Here is a 14,188-nt window from a genome sequence, read left to right on the forward strand (position 1 = left end):
CAACCCTGCAGGTTTTAGATCCAAACTCATAGTTATTATTTAGCATTAAATTTTTGTACCAGTTTGTTTAAAATAGAAATCAGTTTCTTGTTGAATCATTGAGACAGAAAAACCACCAGGTCTAGTTGCAGGTTATAAATTCTGGTCTGGAATGTTTAAATGGGAGACTGGTACGGGGAGACTCCGTTTGAGAACGACCTTTGTTCTCTCCATATATTTGCCTTTGGATTTTAACAGGTCTCAAGCAGGGTAATAAAATTAACATTAAACAGCCCTACAAGGGGAGGACACACCTTCTAATGCATATATTTAAATTAAGGGAATACACATCCTTATAAAGAGGTCTGTTTTACAGCAGAAGATCGAATTGCTTTGTTTGAGCCCAAGTGAGCAATTCCCAAAAATGTATTTTTGTCTTTCCTTTTCAACTCGTTGCAGGTAATTCTATGTTTTGTTATGTGTTGGACTTCTTGATGATCTGGGTGTAATGCTGACGTAACATTCTGTATGCATTGAATTTTCTGATAAATCTCTAGATATATCTGAAGTCTGATGTCGAATGGTTGTTTCTTTATTATTTCCCTGCACATGCAAAGTCCCTGGATCTGGGAAACTACAGGAAAATTAGCGAGCAAAGTGAAGTTATTCCTCTAGGTTTTAACATGCTAACCTGACCTTCAACTCCAAACTCACCATGTTCCATGGTAATGTACCATTCATAGGCACTTTGGTGGCACCAAAGTGCCACCCATTGATCCAGAGGGAAAATAGCATTTTAGAGTACTCTCTGCACTTCCATGGGAATGAAAATATTTTCTGGAAATTATTCCGTGTCTAGTGAAACAAGTAGCTAATCTGAATCATTCTCACATGAAGGAAAGATAACAGACAAGGTACTTTACTTTGTTTTCTTGAAACAAATCAGTTTTCATTTTAATGAACCTCTCACCCAGTCAAACTGCAGTTTTCCATACTGCGTCTTCCCACATTTTTGTGAGGTGATGAAGTTTTGTTGAGAAGACAAAGCAACCACTTGGCTGAAGGAACATTGGGCTGGCTCTGTGCTGATTTTCAATTGGACCTCCTGCACTACCCTTAGGGATGGTTCAGCTTGACCCAGTCCCATCGTTGCTTTTGGCTGTTGGGATTTAGGCTCCTGTTTTTGCACTTTTGCGGGATGGCATGGGAAATGTCCTGTTTCAGTGCTGCAAACAGCCTTTCGCTGGGTTGGCACGGAGAGACTCCTGGGGATTCTCTGCAGTAAACCATGTTTTTGTAAATTGACATGGGGAGGCTCCTGTGGATGCTCTGCAGCAAACAGCACTTTGGGAAGTTTGAATGGGTAGGCTCCTGTGTAGGCTGTCCAGAAAAGTGACTTTGGGGGGGTTGGTTCTTTGCTGCCTTTCAATTGACTCTTCTTTGCCACTCTTAGATCCTTAACCACTCTTAGCTCCCTAAGGTTGGCGTAAGCTGGGCCCCTTTGTAGAATGGACATGGTTATTATAGGTAGGGATGTACAGGGAGGCTTCTGTGGATACTTTGCAGCAAACTGCCCTTCAGTGAGTTGTAACAAAGAGACTCCTCTGTATGCTGAACCTCTTATGTATGGTGAAGCTCCTGTGTATGGGGGAGCTCCTGGGTATGGGGGAGCTCCTGTGTACGGGGGAGCTCCTGGGTACGGGGGAGCTCCTGTGTACGGGGGAGCTCCTGTGTACGGGGGAGCTCCTGGGTATGGGGGAGCTCCTGTGTACGGGGGAGCTCCTGGGTATGGGGGAGCTCCTGTGTATGGGGGAGCTCCTGGGTATGGGGGAGCTCCTGTGTATGGGAGGACTCCTGGGACTTCTGTGTATGGAGCAGCTCCTGTATGAGAGGAATCTTCTGTGAATGGGGGAGCTCCTGGGTATGGGGGAGCTCCTGGGTATGGGAGGACTCCTGGGACTCCTGTGTATGGAGCAGCTCCTGTATGTGAAGAATCTTCTGTGAATGGGGGAGTTCCTATATGTGTAGGAGCTCCTGCAAAGCCGGGGGGTCCTGTGGATTGGGCAGCTTCTGGGGGTAGGGGAGCTCCTGTATAAGGGAATGGGCCTGTGTAAGGGGCAGCTCCTGTGTATGGTGTAGCTCCTGCATATGGGGAAACTCCTGTATAGGAGGAGGCTCCTGTGGATGGGGCAGTTCCTGGGAATGGGGGAGCTCCTGTATAAGGGAATGGCCCTGTGTAAGGAGCAGCTCCTGTGTACGGTGGAGTTCCTGCATATGGGGGTGCTCCTGTGGATTGGGCAGTTCCTGCATATGGAGGGGCTCCTGTGGATTGGGCAGTTCCTGCATATGGAGGGGCTCCTGTGGATTGGGCAGCTCCTGTGTATGGTGGAACTCCTGTACAAGGGAATGGCCCTGTGTAAGGGGCAGCTCTTGTGTATGGTGTAGCTCCTGCGTATGGGGGAGCTCCTGAAAATGGAGGAACTCCTGTATAGGAGAGGGCTCCTGTGGATGGGGCAGTTCCTGGGGATGGGGGAGCTCCTGTATAAGGGAATGGCCCTGTATAAGGGGCAGCTCCTGTGTATGGTGGAGCTCCTGCATATGGTGTAGCTCCTTTGTCTGGGGTAACTCCCGCATATGAGGGGGGTCCTGTGGATGGGGCAGCTCCTGTGGGTGGGGAAGCCCCTGTGTATGGTGCAGCTCCTATGTATGGAAGAGCCCCTGCATGTGAGGACTCATCTGTGGATGGGGAGACTCCTGTGTGTGGGACACCTCCTTTGTGTGGGATACCTCCTGTGTGTGGGATACCCCCTGTGTGTGGGGTACCTCCTGTATATGGGGAAACTCCTGTATATGAGGGGAGCCCAGTGGAGGGGGCAGCGCCCATAAGTGGGGTACCTCCTGTATATGGGGGGAGCCCTGTGGAGGGGGCAGCTCCCATAAGTGGGGTACCTCCTGTATATGGGGGAACTCCTATATATGAGGGTAGCCCTGTGGATGGGGCAGCTTCCGTGTGTGGGGTACCTCCTGTATATGGGGGAACTCCTGTATATGAGGGGAGTCCTGTGGATGGGGCAGCTCCCGTGTGTGGGGTACCTCCTGTATATGGGGGAACTCCTGTATGTGAGGGGAGTCCTGTGGATGGGGCAGCTCCCATGTGTGGGGTACCTCCTGTATATGGGGGAACTCCTGTATGTGAGGGGAGTCCTGTGGATGGGGAAGCTCCTGTGTGTGGGGTACCACCTGTATATGGGGGAACTCCTGTATATGAGGAGAGCCCTGTGGAGGGGGCAGCTCCCGTGTGTGGGGTACCTCCTGTATATGGGGGAACTCCTGTATGTGAGGGGAGTCCTGTGGATGGGGCAGCTCCCATGTGTGGGGTATCTCCTGTATATGGGAGAACTTCTGTATACAAGGGGAGCCCTGTGGATGGGGCAGCTCCCGTGTGTGGGGTACCTCCTGTATATGAGGGGGTTCCTGTGGATTGGGCAGTTCCCACATGTGGGGGAGCTCCTGCGTATGAGATAGCTCCTGTGTGTGGGACACCTCCTGTTTGTGGGATACCTCCTTCATATGAGGGGAGCCCTGTGGATGGGGCAGCTCCCATGTGTGGTGGAGCTCCTGCGGATGGTGTAGCTCCTGTGAGTGGGACACCTCCTGTGTGTGGGATACCTCCTTCATATGAGGGGAGCCCTGTGATTGGGACAGCTCCTGTGTGTGGGGAAGCTCCTGTATATCGGGGAACTCCCGTATATGAAGGGGGCCCTGTGGATGGTGCAGCTCCTATGTATGGTGGAGCTCCTGTATATGAGGAATCATCTGTGGATGGGGAAGCTCCTATGTATGGTGGAGCTCCTGTGTGTGGGGTACCTCCTGAATATGGGGGAACTCCTGTATATGAAGGGGGCCCTGTGGAGGGGACAGCTCCTGTTTGTTGGGGAGCTCCTGTGTATGGTGGAGCTCCTATGTATGGGGTAACTCCTGTATATGGGGGAACTCCTGTATATGAGGGGGGCCCTGTGGATGGGGCAGCTCCTGTTTGTTGGGGAGCTCCTGCATATGGAGTGGATCCTGCATATTGAGAGGCTCCTGTTGATTCTCCATATAAATGTGGTCTTTGGTGGGTTGGCTCTGTGCTCTTTTCCAATTCAATCTCCTGCCCCACCCTTAAGGCCGCTTCAGATTGATCCATTTGGAGCATGGGGGTGGAAGGTTGGGATGCATGGGTAAAAGCCTGTGGATGCTCTCCGGAAAGCTGCTCTGTGGTATGTTGTTGTTGGGTTGGCTCTGTTGTCTTTGTCAAATCAAACAACTGTGCCAAACTTAGTCGAGGCTGTAGAACAACAGATTTGACTTTGAATGATTCTAATAGACTGGGAGGTTCGCCTGAATGAACTGGAGCAAACTTCTCTTCAGTAGGTTGTCGGTAGGTTAACTCTGTGCTCTTTTTCAATTGAATCTTCTGTTTCACCCCTTGGGATTCTTTAGTTTGATCCTGTTGGAGCTCAGGGGTAATTAGTGAAGGCTGAGATGCACCAGCAGACTCCTGTTGATGCTCTGCTGCAAACTGCCCTTTGGTGGGTTGTCGGTAGGTTGGCTCTGTGCTCTTTTTCAATTGGCTCTCCAGTTTCAATTTTTGGTGCTTGGGAGTGGTTTCTGAGGGTCGGGATGCACCCTCAGAAACCACAGACTGCTGTGGATGCTCTGGAGCAAACTGCTCTTTGGCAGGTTGCTGGTGGGTTGGCTCTGTGCTCTTTTTCAATTGGGTCTTCTGTTTCACCCTTTGGGATTCTTCAGCTTTGCCCTGTTGGAGCTCAGGGGTTATTACTGAAGGCTCAGATGCACCAGCAGACTCCTGTTGATGCTCTGCTGCAAATTGTCTTTTGGTGGGTTGTTGGCGAGTTGGCTCTGTGCTTTTTTTTAATTCAATCTCCTGATTCTCCTGTTGGGATTCTTCAGCTTTACCCCGTTGGAGCTCAGGGATGGGTACTGAAGGCTTAGAGGCACTAGGAGACTCCTGTGGATGTTCTGCTGCAAACTGCTCTTCGGTGAGTTGTTGGCGAGTTGACTCTGTGCTCTTTTTCAATTCAATTGCCTCCATCTCCTGTTGGGATTCTTCAGCTTGTCCCTGTTGGAAGATGGGGATATTTGCAATGGAAGCCCCCTCTGGATATTCCACAGAAAACCGCCTTTGTGCCCGTGAAGAACGGAAACCCTTGAGAGAAATCATTTTGTACAGGTTCTTCCTCCAATCAGGAAGGGGGCTTTGGTCAGCGATAGTGCCGAGGGATACAGAAGGAGGAAGAATGTTATCACCAGTGCCTGAAGGACTTTCAGGTTGGACTTTGAACTCCTTTCGGGATGTAGGGGTCAATGGACCAGTAGATCGACGTTTGCCTCTGATAGGCCTGGTCATTCTATTTAATCCTGCAGATAAATGAGCAAGTGGCAATTGCAGTGCCTTCATAAGACCCAGGTTTCTCTTTCCAGTGGTAGACTTTCTCTTTTTAAAACTAATCCTTCTTCCTCTACCACCAAGGCTTCTCCTTCCAAGAGACTTTCTCTTTTGAGAACTAACTTTTCTTCTTCCAGAACTAGACTTAGATCTTTTCCTTCGAGGAGACACTGTTTCTCTCTGTTTTCTAAAGAGTGACAAAGCCTTTTCACTAAGCGCCATCTCGTATTGGTACATGTCATATTTATCAGTGAGCTTCAACTTTAGCAGACGAACTTCATCTTGAGGCTCTTCGAAGGTAACCTTCCGTTTGAATGTATCCTCTGGAGTTGCTGGAGGAGTCTCCAGTAAAGCAGTTTCGGTGGTACTGATCAGTGTTTGATCATCTAAAGCTACATGAAAAACAAAGGAGGTGAATTGTTACTTCAAACTGTCCAGGGCTCATGAATATCATCACACATTTACAAATATATAAATACTAATGGCACACATTTGCAGAAATATAAATTGAAATCAATCATCCCTGTCAAATAAATTCATAAATCTCAAACAAATCACAGTTTGCAAATACACTCAGGGACAGACGCCATAGCTTTTGAAGACATGTCCTGTGATTTGATGAAACTAAAGCTCAAATGTTTATTGCTATGGTCAAAGTTACATTTGAAGAAAAAGTGAGAAAACTGCAGTCCCTAAGAAGTCCATCCCAACTGTGAGTTAATGAAGAGCTCTGCACCACTTCCTCCTGTTACTCTGTATAGAGGAACTCCTGTGTATGGAATACTTCATAAATAGATGAAAATGATGTGGAAATATTGAATGAACATCTCAAGACGTCAGACAGGAATTTAAAGCTGCGGCACATATGGCCTTCTAAATGGACTTTAACCAGTAACATATGGCCTAACTTGTTATGAAGTGATTTAGGGGAAATAGTTGATGTTTTAGAGAATTGTTAATTAGCTTCAGGTATAAATGTAACAGTGTCTAGTGTTAATTGGCAGCATGTTGGAACACGATGCTTTGTGTAAGGATGTGAACAATAATTTTATTTTAAATGTGAACAAAGCAAAGGAGATGATTGTTGATTTCAGGAGGAACAGGATTATCAGACCCTATTTCCATCGTGGGAGAAGACGTAGAGGTGGTTGAGGAATATAAATACCTCTGTGTTCATGTTGACAACAGACTGGACTGGAGACGCAACAGTGAAGCGTCCATAAGAAGGGACAGAGCAGACTGTACTTCTTGAGGAAGCTAAGATCCTTCAAGGTTTGCAGTGAGGTGCTGCAGATCTTCTACAAATCTGTTGCTGAGAGCGTCATCTCTTCTGCCGTCATCTGTTGGGGCAGCAGCATCAGAACCAGGGACCTGAGAAGGCTCAACAACCTGATAAAGGAGGCTGGTTTTGTGGGACCTCTGGAGATGACGATGCAAAGAAGCATTCTTCATCGGATCAAGAAATTATAGACAACCCTGGCCATCCTCTGACGGTCTCAAGAAGAGGACAGTCATGAGAGAGTTTTCCCAGGCATTTTGAGAAGGTCTCATCTGCCTTCCCAGAATTCCTGTCTTGGGAAGGCATCTTCAGTCACAGGCTTCTTCAGATTCAGTGCAGTGCAGTCTACTACAGGAAATCCATCTTCAATGGATCTTTAAAGAATCTAAATTATTGAGTTACAACAACATTTAATTTTCCTTTGGGATAAATAAAGTATTTTTGAATTTGAATGACAGGGCATTGCATTTGAAGTATTCCTTACTTCCCAATATGTTCTGAGAAGGGAACATTTTGCAGCTCATTATAAGTTAGTCAGCTGTTCTTTTGAATGCTGTGCTTCAAAAGAACAGCCATGATGGCCGCATGAAGGGCTCTCGTATGTCACCTTGCTCTGAGATGTCAGCATCCACATAGTCAACAGGCTGCGCCTCTGCAAAAAATACAAAAACAGTGTAAATGTTTGTATTGTATGGAATCAGACATTTTCACACACATGAGCATTAATTCTTTGCACCTCCAGGTATGGTGTCAAATTGTTGGCTTGCTAAATCGAACATGGAGTCAGATTGAAGTGGATGTTGGACACCTTCACCAAACCCAAGTTGAACGTCTTCACCAACTCCAAGTTGAACGTCTTCACCAACTCCAAGTTGAACGTCTTCACCAACTCCAAGTTGAACGTCTTCACTAACCCGAAGTTGAACGTCTTCACTAACCCGAAGTTGAACGTCTTCACTAACCCGAAGTTGAACGTCTTCACCAAAACCAAGCTGAACGTCTTCACCCAGCCCTGAACTGTCCTTCAGATCTTCCTTTGACGTAGGAGGTCCGCCCTCTTCAATTTCTGCTTTGGAAGATCTATCACACACAAACACCTAGACTGTATAGTAGTTACATTTGAGCACATTTGTGGATTTAAAGTCATATTTGTCTTTAATTGCTTACCTGTCTTTTCTTTTTCGACCTGACTTCTGAGACAGCAGATTTCTGGAAGTTTTCAGACTCCTCCTTGGCTCCATGTCAGGCAACTGCCCAAACTCAAACTCCTTTCTCTTCGGACTTACTTTTGGTTTCATTGAAACCTTTCTTCCAGTGAGTGCTTTTCCTCGCGCTCTGCTTGATTTCCGCAACGTGGGTTTTAGTAGCTTCTTCTTTTCAATCTCAGCAGAAATATCGACCTTGTCAACATCAAAATAAGAGTAGAAGACCCTGTCAGCAGATGCATCCTCTTCATCGCTCAGTTCGATGTCCTGGAACAGATTGCCAGAAAACAAGTCGTCCCAGAAGTCTTCCCCAGTGTGACGTTTTCGTTTCTTCCTCCAGCTCCTGATTATAGAGTTGGGGATGTAGCAGTCTGGAGCCGTGGGCCATCCCCAGCAGCCCTCCAGGTCGTCTTCAGCAGTGTCCATCATGACGTGGTATTCGGCTGTGTCTCAAAGTTCAAACTTTTTTATGTTGCTGAAACCACAGAACACATCAGCATGGTGCTGTTAAAGCTACGGTAGAGTGTGAGGCAGATATCTGACAAAACAAAAATGTAACAATGTAACAGTAGTGTCAATTTAGAAATTCGGTAATCTTGGGATTACAGCAACAAAAATATTTTTTTTCTTGGGCTCCCTCCACAGATTCTCTATGGGGTTTCAAAATTATTTTCATTTTGGGCCATATCAAGGTCACAGATATTCTTAAGGGTTGGTTGTAGAAGAATGTATTCATAAAACCACCCATTAATAAACTCTTAATATATAAAGGTTAGCATTATGTGTTTTATATACACATAGAGCACAATAAAGGCAATAAAGTAACTATTGCCTTCAGTTGTTATACAAAATACAATATAATTCAAATATGACTTAAAAATACTTTGTATTTTAATCCCTTGAAATTGGGCCTCTGTCTCTTTAAAAACGCCTGCCCTTTCTGAAACTCCGCCCACAGGAAGTCATCACAACATAATAGAGGTCAAAGGTTCCTCTGTTTTAAGCTTTTACCAGCGTTTCACTGAGAAGTAGCTGGTATGGTGAACTCAGCAACAACTAGCAGGTGTTTGCTATTTGCTGCTGGCTAGTCTAAAGGAGCTGAGGAGTTGCAGGCGCTGGTTGCAATGTCAGGTGTTCAGACAACACAGGCGTTTTGCACAGCTGAATGGTTGCCATGGGAGAATAAGGGATTTTTCAAACATTCATAAAACAGTCAAGGCAAAACTCCAGGTGTGTTTTGGATGAGGAGATAACATAACAGGATGTAAAGCTCAAACAAGTCGATTTTATGGAATGCCGACCCTGTAATTAATAATTGTTTCTACTTTTGATGAGTACATCTTTTCACACTGATGTAATATGATTAAATCAAATCAAACTGATTTAATTTTTTATGACAGCAGCTTTTAGCACTTTGTATTACCTTGTTGCTGAAAATGTGCTATATAAATAAATAGCTGGGAGAAACGGAGTGGGAAGACAGAGCTCCTTTAACAAGTCAGTCATCTGAGGAAAAATATATCTGACTTGTCTTGTTATGATGAGAAACTGTCACGTTTTAAAGAGATACTGCTCCAGTATTCATGTCCTATTTCTGGCAGTTAAAAGCTTCCGTATAAATCTGTTTTTCTCACACCGAGTCAGTGTCAGTGTTTTTCTTTTAAGGCTTCGCTTAAAAGTTTCATCAGTTACTCTAACTGCACATGTCAGCAGTTTGCCTCGCGTGGCATGAATAACAACAGTGACAGCTGAGAGGAAGTGGAGCTTTCCCTAATGTCCCCAAAGACATTTTTAATTTAAACAGTTAAACAGTCTGTGGAGAAACATATCTCTTCTACTACAAAATTCCTGAAGAAATTTAACCGGGTCCTGCCAAAGTGTGACCGTCGGTTTGGACCCAGCGTTCTTAGCAAAAAAAAATGTGAATAACATGGACTTGAACCATGTTAGTAATTTTATGCTAATTTGACAAATATGTTCATTTTAGCGTGAATACTGTCAGCAGCATGTGGACCACCACTAGCATGCTGTGTATAATTGACTTACTCCATTCAATATACTAAACATGGCTAACAAGTAAGAGAAATAGATAATACCTTATTTATGATAAAAGGGCCCTAACCTGAGATAATGATACTATTTATCATCTCACAATCAGAAATTCTGTGTATCTTATTGGTCAAAAGCAACAAGAAACAAACACATAACTCATGTTCAAAAGAATTACTACTAATAATCTCCCGGCCAAAAATGGGAGACTTGACAAGGCGTTTTTGCCCTATGATGTCACTGACATGATGTCACTGACATGATGTCACTGAATGACGGCGTCACAAAGGCTTTGACAGGTTTTGAGTCGCTGTCTCCTTCAGTGACTCCTCACAAGCAAACACAAGTTCAAAGAGTTCTCACACTGGAATCGTGTCGTGCAGACTTGTAGCGAGAAGATGAACATAAAACGAATATTTTTTAAATGTTCCGATGTTCCTGACCCGATGGAGAAGGTACTGGAAGGGAAAAAGCTGAAGTTGTTTGGCAGCAAACCTGGAGCTCAGGCTGCTGATCGACTGAGGGGCTTTGAAAGCTTTGGAGCAGCTCGGCTAAGAGGAAACTGCGCTCATCCACAAGATGGTCGACAGGATGGCAGAAGGTCTCACAATGCCAAGGAAATTTGCAACAACGTCAAAGAAGCGGAGCAGCATGTGCAGCAAAGTTCTCGTCAAGCAGAAGAAGACACACAGCAGCTCGCAGCTAAAGAACCTGCTGAAAACAAAGGATGAACACGTCAGCACCAATGATCGAGCTGCTGCAGGAACAAATGAAGAAGGCCTTTAAAGGCTTTGAGAACAGTCTGCTGGAAAAAGCTGTGTACGGCAGAAGTTACGGGATATGTCACGTCGTTTCTTGTGGTGGTTGTTACAGGCTTGATGATAATGCTATAGCAGTTCGGTTTGAGAGCTGAACTGTTACAGCATTAGTTCAAACCAACTGATAACTCAGTGGTTCAGCTGTTGGGAACAGATTTGCTGAAGAGGCTCTAAAACTGGTGGCTGCTGATTAACTGCAAGTCCGTCTTTAACTGCTCCGATGTGACAGAGAAAAGCTCACACAGTTGCTCAGAACTGGACAATCAGTTGAAAACAAAGGATGGATGTCTCAGAGCCAAGATGTACAGAGGAAAATGTGATTGTGCTTTTCTTTGTTACTTCCACTTCTTGTCGTGATTTGCATGTTTAGATTGTTTTGGGTTTGTTGTTTTTCCTCTGGACTGTCGACCAGAAACGGCATCGTAAGCAGAGACCAACCTGTGGCTTCTAACTGATGACTTTTATTGAAGGGCAATTATTGAACCCTGGATTTTATGGAGACAAGAGGACGGTTTTAAAGTGACTCCCTTGTAATAAACTACATTGACTGCTTCTCTGTTTGGTTTTTGGAGTTGTTTGCTCCCCTTGGACCCGAGACAGATTGTGGGGTCATATGAGTCACAGTTTGAGTTCTCAAACTAAACTGTTACAGCATTGGTTCAACTACCTGATAACTCAGTAGTTCAACTGTTGGGGACAGATTTGTTGGGTTAGTTCAACAGTTGAACTAACCCTAAAACTGATATAAAATTTTATATCAGTTTTAACTGATTAACTGTAAGTCTGTCTTTAACTGTTCCGATGTTGCAGAGTCTAGATGTTAAAGTAGAACTCAAACAACTTGAGAAACTGATTGATTTCTCAAATCAATCAGTCCTGATGGACGTGATCTGCAGCTCTCCCTGGATCAGTTTGCAGCCAAGTGTGAAGCGGCCAGGGTGAGGATCAGTGCCTCCAAGTCCGAGGCCTTAGTGATGAGCCGGAAAAGGCATGAAGAGTGTCTCCTCCAGGTCCAGGGGTGTATTGTGCCTTCTCCAGGTCCAGGTCAAGGGGCGTGTCGTGCCTTCTCCAGGTCCAGGGGCGTATCGTGCCTTCTCCAGGTCCAGGTCAAGGGGCATATCATGCCTTCTCCAGGTCCAGGTCCAGGGGCGTATCGTGCCTTCTCCAGGTCCAGGTCAAGGGGCGTATCATGCCTTCTCCAGGTCAAGGGGCGTATCGTGCCTTCTCCAGGTCCAGGTCAAGGGGCGTATCATGCCTTCTCCAGGTCCAGGTCCAGGGGCGTATCGTGCCTTCTCCAGGTCCAGGTCAAGGGGCGTATCATGCCTTCTCCAGGTCAAGGGGCGTATCGTGCCTTCTCCAGGTCCAGGTCAAGGGGCGTATCGTGCCTTCTCCAGGTCCAGGTCAAGGGGCATATCATGCCTTCTCCAGGTCCAGGTCCAGGGGCGTATCGTGCCTTCTCCAGGTCCAGGTCAAGGGGCGTATCGTGCCTTCTCCAGGTCCAGGGGCGTATCGTGCCTTCTCCAGGTCCAGGGGTGTATCGTGCCTTCTCCAGGTCCAGGGGTGTATTGTGCCTTCTCCAGGTCCAGGTCAAGGGGTGTATCGTGCCTTCTCCAGGTCCAGGTCAAGGGGTGTATCGTGCCTTCTCCAGGTCCAGGGGTGTATCGTGCCTTCTCCAGGTCCAGGGGCGTGTCGTGCCTTCTCCAGGTCCAGGTCAAGGGGCGTGTCGTGCCTTCTCCAGGTCCAGTTCAAGGGGCGTGTCGTGCCTTCTCCAGGTCCAGGTCAAGGGGCGTGTCGTGCCTTCTCCAGGTCCAGGTCAAGGGGCGTGTCGTGCCTTCTCCAGGTCCAGGTCAAGGGGCGTGTCGTGCCTTCTCCAGGTCCAGGTCAAGGGGCGTGTCTTGCCTTCTCCAGGTCCAGGTCCAGGTCAAGGGGCGTGTCGTGCTTTCTCCGGGTCCAGGGGTGTATTGCGCCTTCTCCAGGTCCAGGGTTGTGTCGTGCCTTCTCCAGGACTAGGTCCAGCTGCGTGTCTTGCCTTCTCCAAGTCCAGGTCCTGCCCCAAGTGGAGGAGTTCAAGTGTCTTGGGATCTTGTTCACGAATGAGGGAGAAGGGAGCCGGACATCGACAGGGGATTAGCGCAGCGTCTGCCGTGAAGTGGGAGTTGTACCGATCCGTCATGGTGAAGAGAGAGCTGAGCCAAAAAAGTGAAGCTCTGCGGGGAATCCCTGGGCTGTTGGAATGTTTGACACATCGAGCGCATCCAACACTCCACATAGACTTTGAATATAAACCAGAATCGCCTGACGCTCAAAATGTGTTTGATGTGAATGCATCATTAGAATGTTCAGCTTCAATGGTAACAATGACATCAGCAGTGATGACATCACTCTTTGATGCACCAAATGTAGCACACAGACTGTTTTTTCAAACCTCTTCCTGTTTCAGACTTAGAAGTTATAAGTTATGAATTGTTAAAATGATTTGAAGACACAGAATCAGCCCAGTTCAGATTCACATTCTCAGGTTAGAGAGACTCGTCTGGTAAGCAAACTTTTTGGTACTGAAATTTATGAATTTAATCAAAGTATGTTATGAATATGTGTGCATTTACGCCATCTTAAGTCCAGCACTAGATTTTTTGTTGCTTTTGCCACCACTATATGATATGCATGTAAGATATAACAAGCAGCGCTATTCAGAGATGCAATGAGTTTTATATCAGTTGTTCCACCATGTTTGTATTCTTACATTTTGCCATCATTGTAGTTCTAAAGAGCAGATCAGAGGGAGACAAAATTCTGTCTGTTTTGTGTCAGTTAGTCTTTTGTTTTGACTTGAATTTGGCTCATTTGTTGTTAATTATGTTGCCACAGTTACTCAAAATACCAACAAAAGTAATATCTCCCCTCACGGGATTGAGCTGCAGGTTTTGATTTATATAGCCTATTGTTAGGGGGCACGCAGCGGTACGGGCCACATTAACGGTAGTAGGAAGAGACAGTTAACTTGAGGTGATGAACAAATGCCATACATTTCTATGGCAGGCCCCAATTAACTTTCCATTGGCATAATTTATAATAAAGCTAGCTGTTAGTGGTTATTTTTTCCCTTTTCTTTTTCAACCAATGAAGCAATATTTTTTAAAACTATAACTTCAAATATCTTTGTAATTCTTTTGCGTTCTGTTTAATTGTTACAATGACATCCAGACATTTAATTTGACCTTGTGAATAATTAGAGCAGTTCTTCCTGCAGATGTTTGGACCTACCTGCTCCCTCTCAGCCCGGCAGACGTCCTCCTGTCTGTTGCCCTCCACCTTCATTTTGAATAAAAACATCAGTTATCAGTTCAGTGACAGTTGAAGGCATTTATTTTTATTTTATTGGCTTGGATTTCTACTTACTTTTGAA

General features: G+C 45.9%; 1 protein-coding gene across 1 annotated transcript; it reads right to left on the reverse strand.

Annotated features, from left to right (window-relative positions):
- Positions 1–907: 907 nt before the first annotated feature.
- Positions 908–14,094, reverse strand: LOC129369748 (mucin-17-like). The gene is made up of 5 exons (XM_055045337.1): positions 14,047–14,094; positions 7,878–8,390; positions 7,447–7,790; positions 7,318–7,362; positions 908–5,823 (listed from the first exon to the last, which is right to left on the reverse strand). The coding sequence occupies exons 2-5, from the start codon at positions 8,342–8,344 to the stop codon at positions 929–931; spliced, it is 5,751 nt and encodes a 1,916-aa protein (XP_054901312.1). The 5' UTR covers positions 8,345–8,390; positions 14,047–14,094; the 3' UTR covers positions 908–928.
- Positions 14,095–14,188: the final 94 nt, after the last annotated feature.

Source organism: Poeciliopsis prolifica, unplaced genomic scaffold, assembly GCF_027474105.1.
Source record: "Poeciliopsis prolifica strain line A6 unplaced genomic scaffold, Auburn_PproV2 SCAFFOLD022, whole genome shotgun sequence".
Taxonomy (NCBI): Eukaryota; Metazoa; Chordata; class Actinopteri; order Cyprinodontiformes; family Poeciliidae; genus Poeciliopsis; species Poeciliopsis prolifica.